The 23,012-nt window shown below is 37.0% G+C and overlaps 1 protein-coding gene across 27 annotated transcripts in view; it reads right to left on the bottom strand.

Moving 5' to 3' along the window:
• LOC105498657 (transient receptor potential cation channel subfamily M member 3) overlaps positions 1 to 23,012 on the bottom strand; it is a 909,897-nt gene that overhangs the window by 291,541 nt on the left and 595,344 nt on the right. For all 27 annotated transcript variants that reach the window (XM_011770894.3, XM_071077680.1, XM_011770897.3 and 24 more), the window contains exons 4-5: positions 17,750 to 17,963; positions 14,370 to 14,494 (exon numbers count right to left, since the gene is read on the bottom strand). In XM_011770894.3, the coding sequence (XP_011769196.1) occupies positions 14,370 to 14,494; positions 17,750 to 17,963 (339 nt within the window). The remainder of the gene's footprint in view (positions 1 to 14,369; positions 14,495 to 17,749; positions 17,964 to 23,012) is intronic.

Here is a 23,012-nt window from a genome sequence, read left to right as displayed (position 1 = left end):
GTGCTCTCACTGTACTAAAAAACTGGCATGCCAGTTTGTTTGTTGTTTCATTTTGAAGTCAACCTTCTATTTGCTAATGAGCCCCAAATAATGTTACCATGTTGTTAGTTTGTTTCTTTCCTTTCTTTATCATGTCCACACATTAATAGGCACAGCAGAACAATTATAATTCTGGAGACGGTGGCGGGGAGCTAGGAGAAATGTGATCCTTTCTGTCAATCCCATTCAGTAATTTGAAGGTCTCTTATTTAAAAACAGCATTGTTCTTACTAGATACCTTATTTAGGCAGAAATCTTGAATAGAAAATAATTGTCTCATGAGACAGATATGAATCAGGCCCAAAATGTTCAACTCTGTCTCATTCTACCTTTTTTGTTGTTAATTTCATGGTGAATTACACTACTTAAAATAGAGCAATTTCAGTGTGGCCTTTTAGTTTTTTTTTTTTTTTTTTGTATAGAAAGAACAGCAATACCTATTGTGAGTTAGTTGCTCTATACATATTATCTATATTCCTTGCGATGATCCTGCAAAGTAGATGCTCTTGTGTTCATTTTGTAGGTGAAGAAACCAAGAAATGGAGAGGTAAAGTAATTTTTCTGAGAGTCTACCACACACACAATCAGAATTCATACCCAGGTCTGCCTGATTCCAAAAATCTATGCTTATGTTCCTTTCTCACACTGCTTAGACCCAGTGGAAACATAAGATGATGGGTTGGAAATCTACTCCTAAAATATTTAGGTAAGAACTTCACTCAAGATTATAGAAAGAGAATATTCAACAGGCTAATTGTTACATGGTCTCAGTACAGCTATCACTGTACTGAATCATCAAAATTCACAGGAAAGAAAGAAATGCTACTGAATTTTTATTTTTGTGCCTTTGTGCAGTGTGTACATTAATTATAGGGTCGAGATGCTCTTGTTCTTTTTCAGTATGTAATAACTCACTATAAAAAGCTGTAGTAAGATTGAGTAGTTTGTTAAAGGAATTACAAAGTGATTTATAAGGGCAGTCCTCAATAGTGAAGAACTCATGTAAGTCATTTTTTTAGACCTTGAAACTGATTCAAAATCCCACATTTCTATGTGCCTGACAAATAAAATGTACTTAATAAATAGTGAATGAATGAATGAATGAATGAATAGGCAAACGAGACAGACATGCTTTTGTCCAACACTGAAAAAAAAATCCTTTCTTTTCTGAATTGTTTAAGGATTGATCTAATTTAAATGTAAAATATGTATATAATTCTGAGCTTCTGAAAAAGCCTAGTCCTATTAATATATAGGACTTTTTTGTTAACGTAGCATTAATTTAATGTAGTATTGCTATAATGTTAATTTATCAATGTAGCATTAATGTAGAATTTGTTAATGCAGCATTGATTTAAGGTTAATTCACAGCTTCATTTTAGTTGGCTCTTATTGATAAAAGAAGTCTATAACTTTTTGATTACTGTCTCTTGTAATTGCATGGAGCAGTAATCAATGACTCCTTTGTCTAGATGATTGCATAAGAGTCCCCCGAAACACAGAGACAGCGGTTTGCTAACCCCATCCTGAGCTCCTTATCACTGGAAGAGTAGGTTGCTTGTGGTTAAAATTTCCATTTTGTTGCTTCTTGTTTTTGATCATAAAACATTCATTGTACAGCAGAGTGCAAGTTAATAAATATTAATGCTTTATTGAAAGAGGCTCAGCAGAAAGACTCTCCTGTTCTTAAAGTGCCCCTGCATTGTGCTTATAGACAAAAGAACATGCTTTAGCTACTGTTCTGTCTTCTCTAGTAGCAGTTCCTGTAAGACTCCTTGAGAAGGAGGGGTAAGACCCAAGCAGTCTGTGAGAGGCAGGGGACAGTGGGTTTTCTAGAGGTTAAATTGTGTGTAAGAGTGAACACCAGGCATTTGTGCTGGCTGAGACATAAGCCCATGTTTTTTAATTCCTATGAACCTACTTAAAGACTATCAATAAAAACAAAATTTTCAAATGAATGAAGGAATGAAAATAATTCTCAGTCAAGCTGACATATTCACCATAAGCTAAGAATAAAAGAAGAAAATTAAATCATCTAACTATGTTCTATATACAGTATCTGTATTCTAAGGACATGGGTGCTCCGGTCTTCTGACTTTTGACCTTCTTTTCTTGTGGAACAGAGCTCAGTGGCTCTTTGGGAATACTGCACATCTGAACTGGTCACGGCAAAAGGGTCAAATTTACAGTTTCACTCATGAATTTCCATTTCTTCATCTTACTGATCCCCATTTCTTTTGATCTTATGTGGAAGCAAGTCAAATGTGGTCATATTTTGGCAGAGAATTTGTCTGCTGAATAATAAGGGATAAAAACTGAAAAATAAGTAAAGTGTCCTAATTTAGTTTTCAGTCATCATTGGAGAAAGATGTGCCGATTCCTGGAATAATTCTGAACATACGAATCGTGGAAATTTGTTTGAATCTGTGTTGCTAATGACTGTGTGAATCTGAGTCTCACTTTTTTAATCTGTAGAAGGGAAATGATAAAACCACTTACCTCTTGGGGATTAGGTGAGATTATATGTGCAAAGTACGCAGCACTATGCCAAGCTCGTAGCAGGCATTCTATAAATGTTAATTCCTTCTCCGCCTCTGCTCTATTTTACCAACTATAAGCTGATTTTCCAATTGTAAACAAGTGATCAAAATGAAATGATATGAGACAAATCAGTGACTTTTGTTTTGCCTGAGATAGAAATCAATGTAAGTAAAGAAAAAAAAATCAGCAGTCTGTTGGCAAAATATGCAAAGTGCTTTTTCTTTGCCATATCCTCCCAGGCATCTAAGAGGGTGATAGTCTGAAACTATTTGATGCTTAACTGAAAAGTTAGAAATAACTTCCCAAATACCTCAAAGGAATACAGTTTGGTCTAACGTGCCTACAAAATCCGTTTAATATTCTTCATAGCAAACAGACCAGCAATCTATTTTTGTGTGAGTTATAATTTACATACCTAAAAAGATTTGCTAATCTTCCTGTTATGCTTTCCAAATTAAAAAAATATCTTTTAATAACATGAATACAAATGAATTTTTTCCTCTGAAAAAATTTTGGAAGTAATGCAGCCATTTTCATTGTTAAGAGATTGTAAAAGACAACTTTTCTTTTTTTGGAATTGTGGGTGTGTGGTAAGAACTATTGTGATGTGTTCACAATTTGTAGGTATATTGGATTACCGTGGCATGTTTCTCAGCCAGGCTTTCCAGAGAAAGTAAGTCCTACTGCCCTGCAGCATCCATTGCATATAATGGATCGCTTTCTTTCCTAAGAACAGAGGATGATCCACGTTATGTACTATCTTTGGAGAATTGAGAAGACAGTCACTCAAACAATTTCCCATTTTACAATTCAGATAAGAAACCTGAGTTGAGAAAGGCTGAATGGTGTCTGAAAGGGCTTCACATCAGGTGAGATTTTACAGTTGGTAAGTACAGTAGTATGATGGGTAGAAAAAAACATAGAATGAATAAGACCTACTATTTGATAGCACAATAGGATGACTATAGTCAACAATAATTTAATTATGTATTTTTAAATAACTGAAGGAATGTAACTGAATTATTTGTAACTCAAAGGATAAATGCTTGAGGGGATGACTACTCCTGTATCAAAACTTCTTAGGTACCCCATAAATATATATACCTACTATGTACCCACAAACATTTTTTCAAAATAAAAAATAAAAAATAGTAATATGTATATCTAGAAGAGAAATGTGTTTAGAAACGGATTTTAGACACTTAGTACTCTCTGAGCATCGTGGGCCACAATACCTGTAAGTAATGACATTTGCCTCTCTTTCTTGTCCCTCAAGAGAAAATGAGAGAATTCTTGCCTCATTAATCCACTGTACACCTTTTAATACTGGCTGACTGATAAAATTCTGGGTCCGAGGCCTCTGTATACTTTGACTTTGAAAGAAAGAGGCCCTCTGAGGTGAAGGAGGAGCTGTTTAAGAGGTGAATGGAGGTAAAAGCCCTTTTATAGAAGGCATTAGTAGGGACATCATCATACCCAGGAAGGGACTGATTCAGAGACACTATGGCACAGCCTTCAGTCAGGCAGAGTGCTTCATTTGTGTTTTCTGCATGGGCTTAAATCAGTGATTCAGAAGCTAATCTAAGAAACCTGCTTGAGTTTTCCTAGCTATTTTCAAGCGTTTCTGATCTCACCCAGAAGTAGTAAACAGGAAATCAAGAGACGGGTGTTCCAGCTCTAGTTCTTCTAGTTACTAATTTCTAACATGGGGCAAGTCTGTGAATTCATTCATTCATTTACTTACTCATTAAGAATTTCTTGAGGAAATATAATGTGTGATAAATATTATGCTGGCTTGAAGAGATACACAATCATGCATCTTGGTAATATCTCACAATAAATGTTCAAAACAGACTCATTGAAAGAAACTTTCGGACAATAGTTTTTCCACCTGTAAATTAGAGGACTTGACTAATTTCTGTTTCCTATCTCTAAAATTGAGTCTGGACAGCCTGTGTTAAACAGTGCTTTTGCTCTTTTCAAGTTAACACAGAATAGTGACCTTCAATGTGTGTTGGCTACAGAAAGAAAAGTAGTTCTTTCCTGTCCTGTGGTCTCCTCCATTTTATGGTGCTTTCTGCAATGCGAGGGCAGTTTGATGACCTGGGACTACTTTTCCAAACAGAATTGAACTGGACTAAATCAGGTTTTTGTGCCATCAAAATCACAGGCCTTCTGCAAACCCAAACCTCATTACCTGCTGAATTGTGTACCAACATGCTCCAGGCAAGCGGCAGAGCAGTGGATGTGTGGCCCAAACAATCATTCTTTCCTAATAGCACCATCATTTTAATTTAGGATGAAAAATATTAGGATTTATTCATCACTTATTGCATGCCAGGCACTGTGATGGACAACTTTCCAAGGATTAACCCATTGAAGACTTACTTTATATGTGGAAGGAACTATAGGGGCTCAGAGAGGTGAGGTGTCTTGGTCAAATTTACCCCACTAATCCCACTCTTTTCTCTAAATCCCATGTAGATTTTAAGAGGGAAGCCAGAGGACCCAGTCTGCTTGTAAATTTGTAGACGATATTAGGGTTGGTTTTACTGCTGGACATTTTTATCAGTGGCTCAGCTGGGCATGAAAGTCCTTCTGATAGCTGATCAGATTATTTCCAGATGAGCTATCTAGAACTGTATGTATACAGAGGTCAGGAAAGCCACCAGCAGGCAGCAAAATGGCTTTGTGCTTTGGAGAGAGAAACAAAAGGAGTGGGGAGATTCTCTTAGGATCAGGCATCCGTTTCTGGGAGGGAAGATGGGATACCGCTGAGAAGTGGGAAGGAACCTGTGCATCTGAGATAAAGGAACATCGGGACTGAGAGAATGAAATGAAAAAAAAGAAAGGCTCTGTGTGTCCTCACAATTGTAGCTAGGCCTGAGCCAGCAGGGCCACTGGCTGGTTATTTCTCATTCAGGCACCTCGGCTGTAAGGATAGGTGTAGAGCAGGGTCCTATTGAAACCTAGATGCTGCCTTTCAGCTCAGCAATCCAAACAAGAGACCAGCAAACCCAGGAATCCATTTCCAAAGAGTTCCCAGATACATTAGCAGTGTGACTCCCACTGAAATCCATGGGTGGAACAATTATGTCTTTCTGCAGCACTTTGAAAATGTGTCCCTTAAGTTGCACACTGCAGAGAGCAGCACAGTCCTCATTTCATGCTTTCCACACAAATGGACTTGCTCCCTTTGCCCAGTCCTGCGGGGAACCCTGTACCATTCAGCTACAGAACCTACTGGCAGTGGGAAAAGGCTCTTGAGTTCTGAAAGAGGTTACATCCTTTAGAAATCACCATGTATGAGTGGGGTGATTAAAAAATGTCTCCAGCAATTCTTTGAAACTCTTCCCTAGTCTAGGTTGGACTCAGTGACTCACTTCTAAGGGATAGAATAAAACAGAAGTGATAGTGTGTGGCTTCCAAAACTGGGTCATAAAAAGGTTTCTCTTAGCTCTCTTTCACGTTACTTACTCTGGGGGAAGCCAGTGGCATGTGTGAAGATGATGAAGCAGCCCTGTAAAGAGGTCCACATGGCAAGGACCTCCTGAATAAGTCATCTTGGAGGAGGATACTGCAGCTCGATCTAAACCCTCAGATGGTGCAGTCCCAGCTGCCATCCTGGCTGTGACCTCAAGAGAGAGCCCAGGCCAGAACCACTCAGACAAGCCACTCATACATTCCTGGCCCTCAGAAACTATGAGATCATCAGTGTTTGCTGTTTAAGCCTGATACAGTTTGAGCGCTTGTCTCCCCCAAACCTCATGTTGAAATGTAATCCCCAATGTTGGAGGTGAGGCTTGGTGGGAGGTGTTTGGGTCATGGGGGTAGATCCTTCATGAATGACTTGGTGCCCTCCCCACGGTAATTAGGGAGCTCTTGCTCTGTCAGTGCACATGAGAGCTCTTCGTTTAAAAGAGTCTGGCATTTCTCTTGCTCCCTCTCCTCACTATGTGGTGTGCCAGCTCCCCCTTTGCCTTCTGCTATGAGTGGAAGCTTCCTGAGGCCCTCACTAGGGGCAGATGCAAGCATCATGTTTCTCTTACAGCCTGCAGAACCCTGAGCCAAATAAACCTCTTTTCTTTATAAACTACCCAGTCTCAGGTATTCCTTTATAGCAATGCAAGAATCTACTAATACAAAGCCATTACTTTTGAGGTATTCTCTTTTTACACAGCAATAGATAACTAACATAATAGTGTATTAATATTATCATTATTACCTTCTTGCTTCTTTAAGGCTTTAAAAGGTGTCTTCTCCCCTTTATTCTAAACTGGTTGATGCAGCATAGTTTCATAACCTCTAGTCCCCACCCCCTTGCCACCCACAGTCCTCTGTGCTGCCTGGCATTCCTTCCCTGGGCTCTAATCAGTTCTGGTTTCTGTTCCATTGGGGTGACTAACATCCTCCACTCACTCTCCTCACATCTCTGACCCGAATACCATCCCTTCTCCATGTGGCAGGTGATCTACATGCTTGCCAGTTGGGTGACCCTAAGCAAGTTATTTATTCTCTGTGTCTCAATGTCTCCATATGTACATGGAGAATAAGAATAATCACCCCATTGAAGTACTATAAGGATTAACTGAGATAGAAAACTCATCGAACAATGAAAATATGATCTCAAGTAAATAAGAGCTGTTCTTAATATTGAGAAGCAGTATTGGTCTCTATGCTGCAAAGGATAATGGCTAAGAATATGGTCTGGAGAGCTAGGTGGCCTAGGTTTAAATCCCAGAAACATCCTTTACCAGTTAGAGAGTATTGGGAAGATGATAGTAATGCTAAAACTGATGAATTCTAAATGCCACTGTGAGAATTAAATGAGTTTATCTATGTAAAAGTGCTTAGAAGGGTGCTAACAGTAAGCTCTACAGAAGTGTGAATATTATTTTAGTTGTTGTTGGGGCTATTATTATTCTTTCAGTGATGAATGATAAACCTCCAGGTTAAAACTCCTTCAACATCCTGACACCAGTCTTCCACATGTATACTCCCTCCCATTCTCCTTCAGTGACAAGTGTACCCACAGCTGATCTTTCTTCCTTAGCTCTGGGCCCCATCACCTCATGGCCCTTCTAGGAGTTATTCATCACTTATCACCTCTGTCCCTATGTCCCTTTCTACCATCGGCACATAAAGAAACTCCAGTCTCCCCTGTCTTAAAGGAAAAATTCCCTCACACTGTGGCTCCCTTTGGCTACCTGGATCTCTCCTCTTCACAGCCAAAACCTCTAAGAGGTCTCTGCCAAATCTGCTTCTCCACTTTTCCCTCCTGAACCCATTAAAAAGTGCTGCTTTGTCACCATTCTTCTGAAACAGCTTTGACCAGTAATGCCAGTGATATCCATCTTGATGAAATGGATGGGTACTTCCAGGTCTCTGCCTTCCTCAGCCTCTTGGTAGAACTTGGCATTGCCCTTCACACCCTCCTTCAGAAGCACACTCTTCTTTTGGCTTGCATGGCTCCCTCTGACTTTGCTTCTACCTCTCAGACATTTCTTTGGTCTCCTTTGCAGGCTGCTTGTCCTCTGCTCATCCATTAAAAGCTGGAGACCATGAGGATCCAGGGGTAAGCCCTCCTTTTCCTCATTTATATACTCTCCCACTCACCACAATGGCTTTAATTGCCATCTGTATGAGATGCCTTCCAACTCTAAGTGTGTAGCCAGATTGTGCTTCTAAACTTCTATCTCACATACTCACTGTCCTGCCAGATATTTTCATATGATAGATATCTCAAAGGAAAGTCAAAATCGACATGCCCAGATCCAAACTCATTATTGTTCTCACCAGAACCGCACTCCCCACGTAAGTGAACGTGACTAAGGCAGTTAGCTCCAACCTGAGTGTGGTCCAGGCTCAGCAAGCATTGGCCCTGTCTGGTATAATTATAACAGATTTGGGCAGGTGTCCTTGTCTCCGACCTTTTCCTCGAACATCCCCAGATACATCTTATCTAACCTAATCGTAAAAATCCAATCAACTCCATGCCAGGGCCACTCCTGGGAAGTTTTCTGAGTTTGTAATATGAAGTCATATTTGGCTTGCCTCAGAAATAAGTAACAAATGTACTGACTTGATAACTACATTAAATTAGCAATCAATTGTGTTATTGAACTTGATGTCTCCTGGCTTGAAACATAAAGATGGCATCAAAAGAGCACTTTCCAATTAAACATAAGAACTCTTACAGGCTATAAAACTTGGAGAAATAAATCTATAGTTTAGGGAAAATAGAAGACATCATTGAATGTGAAGATAATTTAATAACCACACAAGATGATGTGTTGTAAATCTACCCAAACACAATTTCCATCCTCAAGTTAAAATGGAAAGAGCTTTGTCTTGTGATTATGTCTGGGTTTTTAAATTGGTATGTGTCTTGTTAATCTAGATTTCAGAGAAGACAAACAATCAAGGCTTCAGAAACTGTTCATTTACCTGACACAAATCTGATCAGCTTGTTTTCTAAAGTAGGAAATCTAAATTCAAACTGTGTCATATGAAAATTATATTTCATTGGAAGTTCTTTCTTGACTTTATACTGGTGATACTTTCAGAATCCTCTATCCAGGTCAAGATTCTCTAGGGACAAAGGAAGGGGCTCCGGTCATGCATCGAGTCTACCTCTGAGTTTGATTTACTGTCACAGATATGTGCCAATATCTCAACCAACAATAAAGACATACTAGCATTGAATATTTTCTAACATCTTACTTGACATACATATATTTAAGAAAATGGGCACTGGGGGCAGTTGGATCTTGGTTTTGATCCTTGTTTACTCAACTATAAAGGGGGTATAATACATACGTTGTAAAGCTAATATATGCAATCACAGAGCACAGTCAAATAAGAGCTCAATAAATTATAATTACTATTATTATGATTATGCTCATAGAAATTGTGTGAAGACAGGCAGAGCAAGTATTTTTATAGAGATGAAACAAAATCTTACAGAGTTTAAGTGGCAAGTCAATGTGTCATGTTCATACAAACTATGACATTAAGGGTTAACAAGAAATAATTCAGTCCTCATTTTGGGGAGTTTTTAATTAAGTTGGTGCAATGCACTGAATGTTTATGTCCCTTCTTCCCCCAAATTTATATGTTGAAATTCAAACTTCCAAGGTGATAGTGAGGAGAGGGGATCTTTGGAGGTGATCAGGTCATGAGGGTGGGGCCCTATGAATGGGATTAGGGCCTTATAAAAGGGACCCCAGAGAGATCCCTATCTCTTTCCACCATGTGAAGACACAGCAGGAAGGAGCTGTCCAGCCTCCTGAATTGTGGAAAAATAAATGTCTATTGTTTATAAGCCCCCTGCTCTGTGGCATTTTGTTACAGAAATCTGAAAAGACTAAGACAGTTGGGGAGGAAGAAGACAGCTGTGGGAACATTATAATCAGGGATATGACGTGAAGGGCGAAGTTAGTCAGGAAAGGTGTCCTGGTGGAAGTGAGCCTTGAGCTAAATTTGATGAAGTGTAGGATTATGGATAGTAATAGAGGAGAGGGATGATAGAAATAATATGGAGAAACCACAGAGGTGGAGTCAACCGCAATAACTGAAACAGTATATGTTTTCAGGCCCAAGTGGCAGGGGAAAAAATGATTACCATCTCAGTATTCATAGCCTTATTCCTCACCAAAGTCTGTTGTTTGATCTATTAATTGAGAAAAGAAGGGCTTGATTAAACAGAGTGGATAATATTTACATTTAAAACATCAAGGCTAGTGCTGTCTCAGTTGGGTAGATCACACATCTTTCAAAGGCTTTAGAGAAAAGCCTATTTCCATCCCACACTGTTTTACCTCCACACCGAATAGGCTGCTCCCTCACCTTCCACCTTCCACCTTGAGTTGCTATCTAAGAAAATGGTTTTACATCCAGATGCTTGGTTTAAAAATGTCCCCACTGTAGTCACAATCATGTGATGCAGCTTGGGGATAGGATTAGAGATGAAGTCATGATAAAAACGTGAAGTAGGTAAGATTTATCATTATCTGTTCCATGACATTTATTTTCCCTGTAGCTTGAATTTCACCATGCCCAATCTCCATCAATATTTACTGAGCACCTACTAAGTGTGAGGCTCTAAGTTGGGTTCTGAGAATCCAAAGACAAATGCTGTGCACTTAAGTAACTTGAAGCCCAGCTGTGAGATGAGACCTGAAGGGAGGTGACTGTTTCAGAACATCTAGAAGCACACTCAAGGACAAGTAAGTTTTCTTCTTTATCTTTAGGACTAGTATTTGCCTTGCTATTGCCATCCTAAAGGGATTAAGATGAATAGCAATTGCTGTGCTCACTACTTCTATCAATAAATAAAATAATTCTAGTAGTACTTGAATGTTCAGCTTCTAAAAGTGAAGCTTCTTCTCGTCTGGAGCCAACCCCACAAAAATAAAATACTTTATATTTTCCATTAGTTTGGAAATAAATCTACTGCAATAAAACATCAGGCATAAGAAATGGAGCCTTTCTTTTATCTTTGGATTTATTTCCAATACATTTCCCAGATTTCCCTTGACATTTATTTTGTACCTCTTCAATATTATTCTGGAGTATAAACAGACTTGACCAAAGATGCAGCTATTCTATTGTTTCGAATGATTGCATTTTGATAGAATTCTGAAGTGGTAAAGATTTTTAATAATACATTGTATTTTTTTCTCTGCTATCTGATGTCTGATGCTAAAAGGTTTATTTTTTGATGTTTATTACATGTGATTTTGATTATATAAAATGAAAGAAAAAGGACGGATGGTGGTACATTAAGCTAGCTGGGAAGAGTTGTGACTGTGTAAGAAGCTTACCAGATAATATTTCTAATTTGATAATTTTGAGGGGAATCTTCACTAGTGACCACCATCATTTCATTCAAACACCTCTTTTAATGGCAACCTAGCATCATATTACCTTTTAGCTATCATATTGGAATAGTGAACATGTATAAAAATTTATCTCAAGCTATGTCATAAATCTTGTACATTAAAAATAGTACTTTCACTCCAGATAATTTATAAGTTGAAAAACAAACTCTATTATCACACAAGAGCCTGAGAAATCCTAGGTATATTCTAGTTCCCCAGTTTTAAGGGAAGAAAGTAACAGAGTGGTCAAAATTCAATAGATCCCTGTGAAAGATTTACTGAAAAAGTAAAATACAATTGTCTTTCCTGTGTTCTTTATAACCTGCCACTTCCATTTCCTTTTTGCAATAGTCTCTCCCATGGTCCACCTGATTCTTTGTGAGTCGTGGTTTGCCTTTATGAGACCCTCAGGAACAGGGATGATGGATGCACATATTTACTGAACATTTTTCTGCCCTCTATGCTAGGATCAAGACTATTTTCAGTTGGGAAGGCAGACAATGTCAATAAGTTCCATTGGAAATCGTAAGTTTCTACTTGCATACAACTGGGAAGAAGCAATGAGGAGAAACAAAAGAAGAAGAAAAAAGAGGAGTGAAAGGAGAAGGTAAAGTCAGAGAAAAAGCTGGAATGGGAGGTAGAAGAATCAGAAGTGATTCTTCCAATTCAACAAGGTAAGTAAATGTAATAGAAGTACTGTCTTTCTGCAATCTTATAAAATTTATAAGATGAATAAACAAAATAATACAAAGAGTCGGTAGGCTAGCATTCTCTGCAAATGCTTAGGCAACTAAGGAAATTATTTAGTTACTCCATCTTGCATAAAGAAATAATCAACTGCCATTTATTCCTAGTTCATCTGAATGAGGAAGTTCAAAATAGTGTCCGCCTTCAAACTGAAAAATAATAATTTGAGTTTACAATAGAGATCCTGAAGCTATGAATATTTCAAAATGACTTTTGAATCAACATGTTTTAAATAATTAATTAATGTATTAATATACATTATTAAATGATTTTGCTGTTGAAAGCATTTTGGCATATTCTAATTCTTTAAGACATACATTTGTTCCAGTGCAAAATCAACATACAATTAAAAGCCAATTTGGAATCTAAGTATTACCTCAAATATATTGCATGAAAGACTAGCCTCAGATACTTTGAAGAAATTAGTAACACTTACTTTTCCAGTCTGGTCTGCCTATGTAACACTTTGGAAATTGTTGCTGAGATATTCAATTTGTAAATGTAATATGAAACAGCCAATAAATTTTAATTAAGAGAATATTATCTCATCCCTTGACCTATGTATCCTGGATAAATGAGCATTTATATGTGCAATCTGATATCATTGATGTGGACACTTGTTATCACTTAAAATAAAGGTTCTAATGGATTTAAAGTGTTTTTTTAATTAAGGAAAATAAATCATTATATAAAAAAGACACCTGCACTTACATGTTTATTGCAGCACAATCAACAACAGCAAAAATACGGAATCAACCTAAGTGTCCATCAGTGGAGGACTGGATGTGTGTGTGTATATATATATATATCCCACTATATATATATATATGTATATATATATCATACTATATATATACACACACATACAGATATATATAGTGGGATACTGCCCAGTCATAACAGAGAATGAAATCATGTCTTTTGCAGCAACATGGATGGAACTGGAGTCCATTTTCCTAAGTAAAATAACTCAGAAACAAAGTCAAATACTGCATGTCCTCACTTATAAGTGGGGGCTACATACTAGGCACACATGGACATACAGAGTGGAATATGGACATTGGACACTACGAAAGGTGGAAGGGGTGAGGGCTGAAAAATCACCTGTTGGGTACAATGTTCACTATTCAGATGATGGGTACACTAAAAGCCTAGACTTAGTCACTATGCAATATATGTACATAAAACATCTGCATTTATACCCCATAAAGATATTTTTTAAGGCCAATGGAGTTTGTTTGCAGCTTGTGTTTCATGACATTTAGTTTTTTTGAAACATATGTTTTACTTAAAACTGAGAGGAAAGTGTCTGCCGCTCAAATGCATCACAGTCTGTCCCATTTAGGTAAATTTTCAGGAGAAATGCAAGCCCCTGGGGAAATACCTCTGCTCAGGGTCAAATGGATCCTACACCTCCTTTTTCAAATGCCTGCATTGCCACTGGTAACTCATACAACACATTTTAAGATTTGCGAAGGGCAGGACAGTGAGCCCTAGGATGACTTTTTTTTTTTTTTTAAATTCAACGTATTTTGCATTGCATTTTTAAAAATTGCATATATTTTGTTGTATTAAAATAAGACGGCTGCATTGTATTACATCATAATACAAGAAGAAGTTTAAGACCAGTTAATTCTTAGCCACTTAAAAATTTTTTTTTTTTGTGGCTCAGATAGACCTCGTGGTACTTTGAAACGAAAAGAATCTCTCTCTGCACCTCTCAGGAGCTAGGTGAAAGATACTCAAATTATAAAGGTGCTAGAGCCCTGGGGTGCGGAGAGTCTGTGTTTAGTATATCGGTCAATGAGTTCATGTTGCCATATATTAAGTGGTGTTAATGAATGTTAATATCACTATACCAAGAGTAATGGCAGGATTTGATGGGTGAAGAAAGACCACTGCTTGATTTAAGCAGAGAGGGGGTAGGTGGTAAGTCTTCCTTTGGACCTTTCTTGATCATAAGAATTGACCTGGAGTTTGCATAGAGATTTTAGAAAATAAGTATTTGCCCAAGAAACTATTCCTTAACATAAGTTTCATTTTAGTGAGTGGGGACTAAAAGAGTACTATAATATGCACATTTTGAATACTAATTTTGTTATACTTTTCTCATACCACCTCTAGGAGAAGTCGTGGAAAAGGACAGCACTCAGGACTTACATCTCTTCCAATGAGGTCCTCCTGGTTTTCCACAATTCCCCAGGGGGCAATACCTATGGTGCATATCTTTCCTCGAGACTTAGATGCATGATCCTTCAAGGCGTCTCCAACATGACGAATAACACCTAAAAAAAAAAAAAAAAAAAAAAAAGAGAAGCATTAATTTTGTCTTTTAAAGCAAATACCTTCCCATCATTCTAAAGAAAATTGTGGTAATGGTTTCTCCTGAGGTTAAATAAATTGAATATAAAATTTTGACACATGTCTGTACAAACTACTTGTATTTAGGAGGAAACATAAACTCGTGGCTGTAATGCCAAATGCATTGGCCGGATTTGTATATGAATTCTAGCATTGCATTTCTTACTCCAATTTATATGAAAAAACAAAAAGCATCCAATGTCTATAAAAAGAATAAGTACAATTTCTTAAACTTAGAAACTCTTTTTCTTGTAAGCATAATAATTTGTTAGTATGATTAGGAACCAACAGCTTGACTGCGTCATGTTAAAAGTACCATGTATAATGGTATGTTAAATCTACACCACAGTCTGTATATGAGTTAAAATCATTCAAAGACATGAATTATTTAGTTTGAGATTGTGTTAACCTTTATGAGAACCTACTCATAAAGACAGTGTTGGATTATTCTGTGGAAAATTTGTGTTAAAATATATAGACACACCTTTTAATCTTCATCATTGTAATTATTTTCCTCTTCTGTTAAAATGATCCACCCCATCATAGTTAAGGGTGAGAAAATTCAGTTTACAAGATGGTAGGCAGCATAACTCTTACCTTTTTAAAAACCATTTAAAGAAGATACAATTTCTAATTCTCTTAACCTCCCTCTCAAATGATCATTTTTATAGGAAGATATAAGATATATCCTCTAAGAAAAGATGTTTCTGCTTATCAAAGTTCCAGTCATTTCTCCAGGAAAAATGTATACCTAGTACCACTTCCTATATGAATGTTGAGTTGGATTTGATTTCTTCTCCATTTGAACATATTGCAGTTTGTAAATTTTGAATAGCTCAGTATGTCACTTAACATGTTCTGCAGTGATTCATAATTACATGTGGAGATGTCTCTTCTAACAGTAAAACTCTTTGAGAGGAAAGTTGGAGGGTCAGTGCCTTATTCGCCTTCCTACACCTCAGGGGCTAGCCTAGAGGAAGGGCTCAGACCCTGTGCACTAAACTAACTAAACACATGAAACACACCAGGCAATTTAATCATGGGAAAAGACATGTGTATTTAAGTAGCCCAATACTGAAATGTTCATAAGATGAAACAGGAAGAATCACTGTTTAAAAAGCAAATAACAAAACAGTGTAAATGGTCATTAATCCATGTTGAGCTATTCAGGGGTGTTGGAAAGAATATCATTTTCACTTATTATCTTATCTATGAATCTTCTGAGAGTACTGGTAAACAAAAAAAAAAAAAAAAAAAACAAAAACCCGAACCAAAAAACAGCAAAACAAAACTTCCCAAAAGAAGACTGTGAATATTAATATTAAATTGTTTCCAGTTGTTTCCAATACAAAACTCCTTTTAGGGCCAGGCTTGGACAAGAAGTTTAACTTTATGGTATGCTCAACTGTCTGCACAATTCTATCAATACCTCTTACCCAACTTTAACACTTTATCATCAGAACCTCACTTTGGGTATTGGATTGAACACTAAGCCTGGAGTGAGGCAGAGATGAACTCTTGGGTTTGTAGTATGTAGACTATAAATTCTTCTTTTGATATTGAATGCATTTTATGAAAGAATAAAAACAATGAATAGTATTCCAAGTTCTTAGAAATAGAGCATTGGTAAGATTTTCTTTTGAACCTGTAGAATCCATTGAGTTGGTCTCTATGTGACAGGAATGCAATAGACAATAATCACAGGCAAATGAGGCCTGCTTAGTTGAGAGGGAAACATGGAACCCAAAACCTGAACAGTCATTGAAAGAAAAATTGCTCTGTAGATATTTGATTACCACAGGATAAACAGTAAAGAGCTAAGCAGGTCATTCTAAGATCATGTCAGTGTATGGGCTGCGTCAGAATTTCACATAATAACATTGAACATGAGCAATCTGCAGACTTCATCGCTGAAATATCTTTATGTAGCTGTGTGCAGAATGTTCACAAATTCTAAGTATTTAAGAGAATTCTCAGTGTAGGTCTTACTCAAACAGCATCCATACTACAAATGCAAAATTAAACAACATTAAGATAACATGTTATTTTTATTTTTTGAGACACAGTTTTGCCCTTGTTGCCCGGGCTGGAGTGCAGTGACACGATCTCAGCTCACTGCAACCTCTACCTCCCAGGTTCAAGCAGTTCTCCTGGTTCAGCCTCCTGAGTAGCTGGGACTACAGGCCCCCACCACCATGCCGGGCTAATTTTTGCATTCTTAGTAGAGATAGGGTTTCACCATTTTGGCCAGGCTGGTCTTGAACTCCTGACCTCAGGTGATCTACCCTCCTTGGCCTCCCAAAGAGCTGGGATTACAGGCATGAGCCACCATACCTGGCCCAAGATAACATGTTATTTAAAACTAACTGGACCAGAGTTACGTTTAGAATATTCCATTAACTACGAATGTATCCACATGTACAGACTTTGGGGATTGTAATAAGTTTACCTTAACTTATTGCAACATTACCTCTACATTTCCAATTGGCACCTCAGACTTCAGACCCACAGAATATGCCAAAAACATTTACAGGCATCCATTCCATTACCTGATGCACATCAAAAATGTTCTGCAAATAAGCACTTAACTATAGGTGGGCTGGTAAGAACTGATTTAAGAATGCATCTATAGCACAATATAGATTGCACGAAGGAAAAATTCTTTGGAATTCAGAATGAGGTGTGTCTTCTATTGGCACAGTGAGGAGTTAATAAAATATTTTAAAAAATAAACACATAATGCCCTAGATTTTGCCTTTATGTCCCAGAGGGAAATGTCGTTTTGCAAAAATTAAAGCTATTTGGCACCAAACTTGAAATTGTGTAAAGGACAGAGGTAGAGCTTTCAATTTAAAGTAGAAGTCATTCCTTAAAGAATTACTGGCAACTTAAGCTATTTAAAAATACCCTGTGAACTTCCATTAGTTGTGTTTATGAATTCTGTATAGTCAACTATTAAATATCCCAACCCATTTCTTATGTGTAAGTAATTCTTCTTGGTTAAGAAATAACTTTACAGTTCTCATTTAGATAAAGGAGGGAGAGATAACTAGCAACTATGGACCCATGGGTAGGGATGAAGTGGGGTGATATAGAGATAATTAACCTTAGCAGAAAATTATATCAGGCACAACATTCCCATGGCCTATGTTGACTTTCTCTGTTCCACTTGCAATTACCTGTGTTAACCCCTCCAGTGAATATCCACGCTCCAGTTGTCATAGCTGCTTTTATGAGCCCTTTCCCAAAGACTTGCTTTAGTTTTGGCTGGAGTTCAAAGTTCTGCAGGCCCCCATGGACAGAGATGAGAAGCTTGGGAAGCTCCAACTGCCATTCCTTGGTCATCAGGTGTAAGAGGAGATCAGGTTTTGTATCAAAAGATACTCGCACATACTGGAAGAAGAAAGGACATCAGTTAGGGAGACAAGGCAGGACTGGCTGAGGCTGGTTATCTTTACTGATTGCAATTATATGTGTAGTTATGTGACAAAAATGTCTCATATAAAATCAGATTTTTTTAAGAAGGGGTGATCATTTGCTTTATCAAAAGAGCCTTCATTAGACAAAGAGTTTATATTTTTAAAGGCTTTCTTGAAATTATAATTCATTTTGAAATTATTAGATTTTCTAAAATGCTGCACAAGCATGACTTTTCCCAGACCAAGTTTTTTGCTCAAAGGAAATCATGTTTATATTTCACCACCCTTTACAGGTGTATAACAGTTCAAATGTTTCTAATATTTTTCATATCTCTTTATATTAACTAGATGCACATATTATTATTTCTGTGACCCTATTATTTTGAGAGAATGTGAAAGATTCTACAGTTCTACATAATGTAATGAGAATTTTGACATAAGGTAATAGTGAATTATGTTTATTTATAACTATAACAACTGCATACCAAATGTAATGTTTATCTTTTAAATAACACAGCAAAAGGCAGGACAACTATTCCTGAAGAATAGTTGAAAATTTGAGTGTACAGCAAATATCAAGGTGTTACCAGATGCAACTGGAAATACAGTTATGATAAGTCTATATAAATGAAATACTGTAAATGCATGCAGTAATAAATATGTATGTAACCATATATATAGATACTCATTTAGGTCTCAATGTAATTATATAAAAACTTCAATTTCTAGCTGGAAACAACTGAAAAACTGGGCAAATATAGAAAGTCCTTTGAAATAGGTTTCTGAGCTGGCATGAAAAAAAGAATTATTGAGACTCCTAAACAAAGAAGCAGTTTAGAACCTCAGGAGGTTAGGGAGTACCAAAGCAGGATTTGACCCTGAGTGTTTTTCCCAAACCCTGGAAGACCTGGAGCATCTGATTTAATGGTTGCATGCAGGTTTGAATTTAATGCTTTTATGGGAGTATTTAATATGGGATCCCACATAGGGCTGGTATACTTCAAAGGGATCATCCTCAAATGTAAGAAAGAAAAAAATTAAATAAACTTGATGTACAGAAGAAGATGGCAAAAAAACTTGCCTTCCTCAACCTTGACTCTGGGTGGATGAGGAAAACATTTCCCCTTTTAAATACAGTCAGGCCCCCACACAGGCCTTGCCCATATTCACACCATCAGTATGGTTTGAGAATCGCCAAGCAGTGTTTAATGTTAAATAGTTCTGACTGGAAAATGGTTCCAGATAACTGGTAGAAGTAAATGCAGATTATCTGTGGAAGAATGATATCCATGCCTGATATATCAATCCATGCCTGATATAATTCTCATGGGGAAATAAGTATTTCATAGTAAAACAATAAAATAAATTATACAGGAAATAAGGCAGCATGAATGAAAACCAATAGAAACAACAGGCACCAGAATAAGATCCTGAAAGTCATTGAAATGATCAGATACAGGCTATAAAATAACTGTTTAACAGGTTAAAAAGCATAAACAAGATGATTGAGTACAAGAGTAAGGAGCAAGAAACTAAAAAATGATGTATACATGCATGTGTATACATCTGAAAAGAACCAAACAGAACGTCCAATAATCAAAATGTAATAATTAAATGAAAATTTAAATGGATAAGTTAAATTACATATTAGCTATAACGATAATAGATCCAGAAGATAAATGAGATGCAGCCAGGAAAACAAAGGATTTGAAAACATAAAAGAAAAATAAAGGAGCTTGGAGGAGATAATCAGAATTATAGATAGAAATAAAAGAGATGATGGGGAGGAAGCAATATTAGAAGAAATATTGGCTGAGTATTCCTCAGAATTATAGAAAGATACCAATTCTAAGATGCAGAAAGTTCAGTGAATTCTAAGCAGGCAAATGACAAGAAACCTCACTTATATACACATTACACATAACACCAAAGGGAGGAGAAATTCCTCAGAAGTAGCTGGAAATAAAGACAGATCATGTACAAAGAATAGTCATTAGACTGAAGACCTACTCCTCAACAGCAACAATAGACACCTGAAGCCAAAACCTTCAATGTGTCAAGAGAAATTACCTGTCAGTCTAGAATTCTATACTCAGCAAAACTATCTTTTAAAAATGAGAGATTATAGATATTTTCATACTGCCAAAACTGAGAGAGTTTATTTCTAGGCATCTTCGCTGAAGGAAGTTGTTTTTGTTTGTTGTTGTTGTTGTTGTTTGTTTTGAGATGGATTCTCGCACTGTTGCCTGGCCTGGAGTGCAGTGGTGCGATCTTGGCTTACCGCAACCTCTGCCTCCTGGGTTCAAGTGATTCTCCTGCCTCAGCCTCCCGAGTAGCTGGGATTGCAGGTGCCCAACACCATGCCCAGCTACTTTTTTTGTATTTTTAATAGAGTTGGGGTTTCATCATCTTGACTATGCTGGTCTTGAACTCCTGACCTCGTGATCTGGCTACCTTGGGCTCTCAAAGTGATGGGATTACAGGCATGAGCCACTGTGCCTGGCCTGAAGGAAGTTTTAAAGCATATATAGAAGGCAGAACTTACATGATCCAAAATGGATGATCTGGGTTGTAAGTTAGGAAGATAAACTAAGATATTAGTTAATATAAGGTCAATCTAAAAAAGTATTGGGTATATAATATAATGTCTCATTTACAGTGGAAAGTGATAGAACTAAAGCACTGGACAATACAGCATATAAATGAATGGCAACAGAGTTTTGACATTCTAAAGCCTATGTTGTGTGGGAAACAACGGAAAATTATTAATTCTGGAATTTAAGTATGAATGTTGAAGTTGCATAACCACAAAATGAATATGCCTGCATGTAATCATACAAACATGTGCTTTTGGATTCATAAATAAGATTATCCAGGAGATGATAATTTATTGCCATACTTTTGGGTTTGGAAAACCCCATTGTTTCAAAGCCTCAAAAACTGTTTGTCTATTCTTTCATTAAAGTATATTCAAAATATATTTAGCTGAAGCATGAGGCAAAAGCAAGCAGAATATGAAAGCAGCTTAATAAAATAAATTGCATCATCAAGAGATACCAAAGAGCTAAAGTTTCCTATACATATATGCCAGAAATTCAAAGTGTTGGCATCCAGTACAGTTATTTCTATATTGATTTGATTTACCTAGCAAAAAATGATTCCAGAATACAGAGTAAATGTTGACAATTTTAGCTAAGTACATTATATCACCGGGATTTGACTAGAGTTTACTATATGAAAAATGGCATCTTTTGTGCACAAACTCTCATGCGGAGGGCAAAAACTTTCAGATATCTATCAACAGAAATTTTCACCAGTGTGTACTTTTGTGCCATACAAGGAGCATTCGGGCTGAATAGGGGATATTGGAGTATCAGAGGCCAACAGAGGAATTTCTTAAGTCCAAGCTTCTTTTAAAAATCTTCACTGAGAGTCTCTTTATAAGAGAAATAATTATAACGAATGCTATGAAATAAAAGAATAAAGAAAAGAATAAATAAATAAATAAAGGGGCAGAAGAACACTTTGGAGGTGTGGGGTACGCTTATGGCCTTGATTGTGCTGATGATTTCCCAGATATATTCTTATCTCCAAACTCATCAAGTTGCATATACTAATTATGTGCAGCTTGTTGCATGCCAATCATACCTCAGTAAAGTAGTTTATCATAAAGATGAAAGAATAACATTGTTTTCTGTGTCTGTACACTATTACTTGAGTAGTGTGGTTTAGTGAATTGAATAGTTAAAATTTGGGGGTCCTGCTGAATTGAATTTATTTCATTTTGACTAATTCCAGAACAGGTTATTTAGTAAAATAAAGTAGAACTGGGAATTGCAAGGCTTCCAAACTACACAAATCAAGAATGCTTTAGTGTGAGACATGGTAAGAAATTGCTTTTCAAGTTACTGTTCTCTTATTTATCAACTTTAATATCACTTTAAAGAACTCCAATTTAATGTGGACCTATGTTCTCCTAAAGTGAGATATAAATTACACTTTTCTTAAAGATAGAAAAGCATCTAAAGTATAAAAATACTCCTAAAAGTATTTGCCCCTTGCAAGACTACACAGTAATTCCTAACATTTCTGAGTTGTTGTGACTGTGGCTTTTGGAACCCCAAAATTCCTCATGTAGATCTGAACCTACACATTTCATCTAGCTACAACGCCACTACACTCCAGCCTGGGCAACAAGAAGGAGACTCTGTCTCCAAAAATAGAAAAAAAAAATCCCAAAAAACAAGAACAACAAAATAACTGGACTACAAGAACCTTGTGTATTTACTGTGCACCAGGCACACACATGCTGTGAGATACCAGAGCCATAGTTAGTACCTGGGAATAGATATACATACATTATTAACTCACATTGGGTGAAGGGAGATTACAATTCATACTAAATTAGTACAGATACCGTGTAATAATTTCAGCAAACTTAACTAGCTAAGTGACATATTATGGAGTTCAATTATTCATACTAATTGGTAATAAATAAATGCATTTTTCGGAATAAGCCTCCCTTGATAAATAATTTACTTTAGGAATTCTGTAGTTACACATACAATATAACAGTAAGAAATGAAAAGGGTCTACTTATTGATCAGGTGAGCAGCTCACTGAAAAAGACCAATAGATCTACTGAATATGTTGAAATTCCTTTTGAAGTAGCCTAACCTATAGAAAGCTGTGTTCATTACCACAGAATGTCTGTTACTCAGCTAGTAAGCAATCAAGAGAGTGAATGAATGAATGACCTAAGAGATCCCCTTGATCCCAGCTCCCCATCTTACAGATGAAGAAAGGGAGACAGTAGGTGAGGTCACACTACTCGTGGGCTCTCTTCACATTTTTTCTCTCTGCTCACAATTACTTAACTCTACTAAGAAAAAAAATCCTGGCAGGGCGAGGTGGCTCATGCCTGTAATCCTAGCACTTTGGGAGGCCAAGGCAGGCGGATTACCTGAGGTCAGGGGTTCAAGACCAGCCTGGCCAACATGGTGAAACCGTCTCTACGGAAAAT

Source organism: Macaca nemestrina, chromosome 14 (genome assembly GCF_043159975.1).
Source record: "Macaca nemestrina isolate mMacNem1 chromosome 14, mMacNem.hap1, whole genome shotgun sequence".
In the NCBI taxonomy this organism is placed as follows: Eukaryota; Metazoa; Chordata; class Mammalia; order Primates; family Cercopithecidae; genus Macaca; species Macaca nemestrina.
The sequence above is the reverse complement of the archived record's forward strand: the minus strand, read 5'-3'. Positions and strand labels throughout refer to the sequence as shown.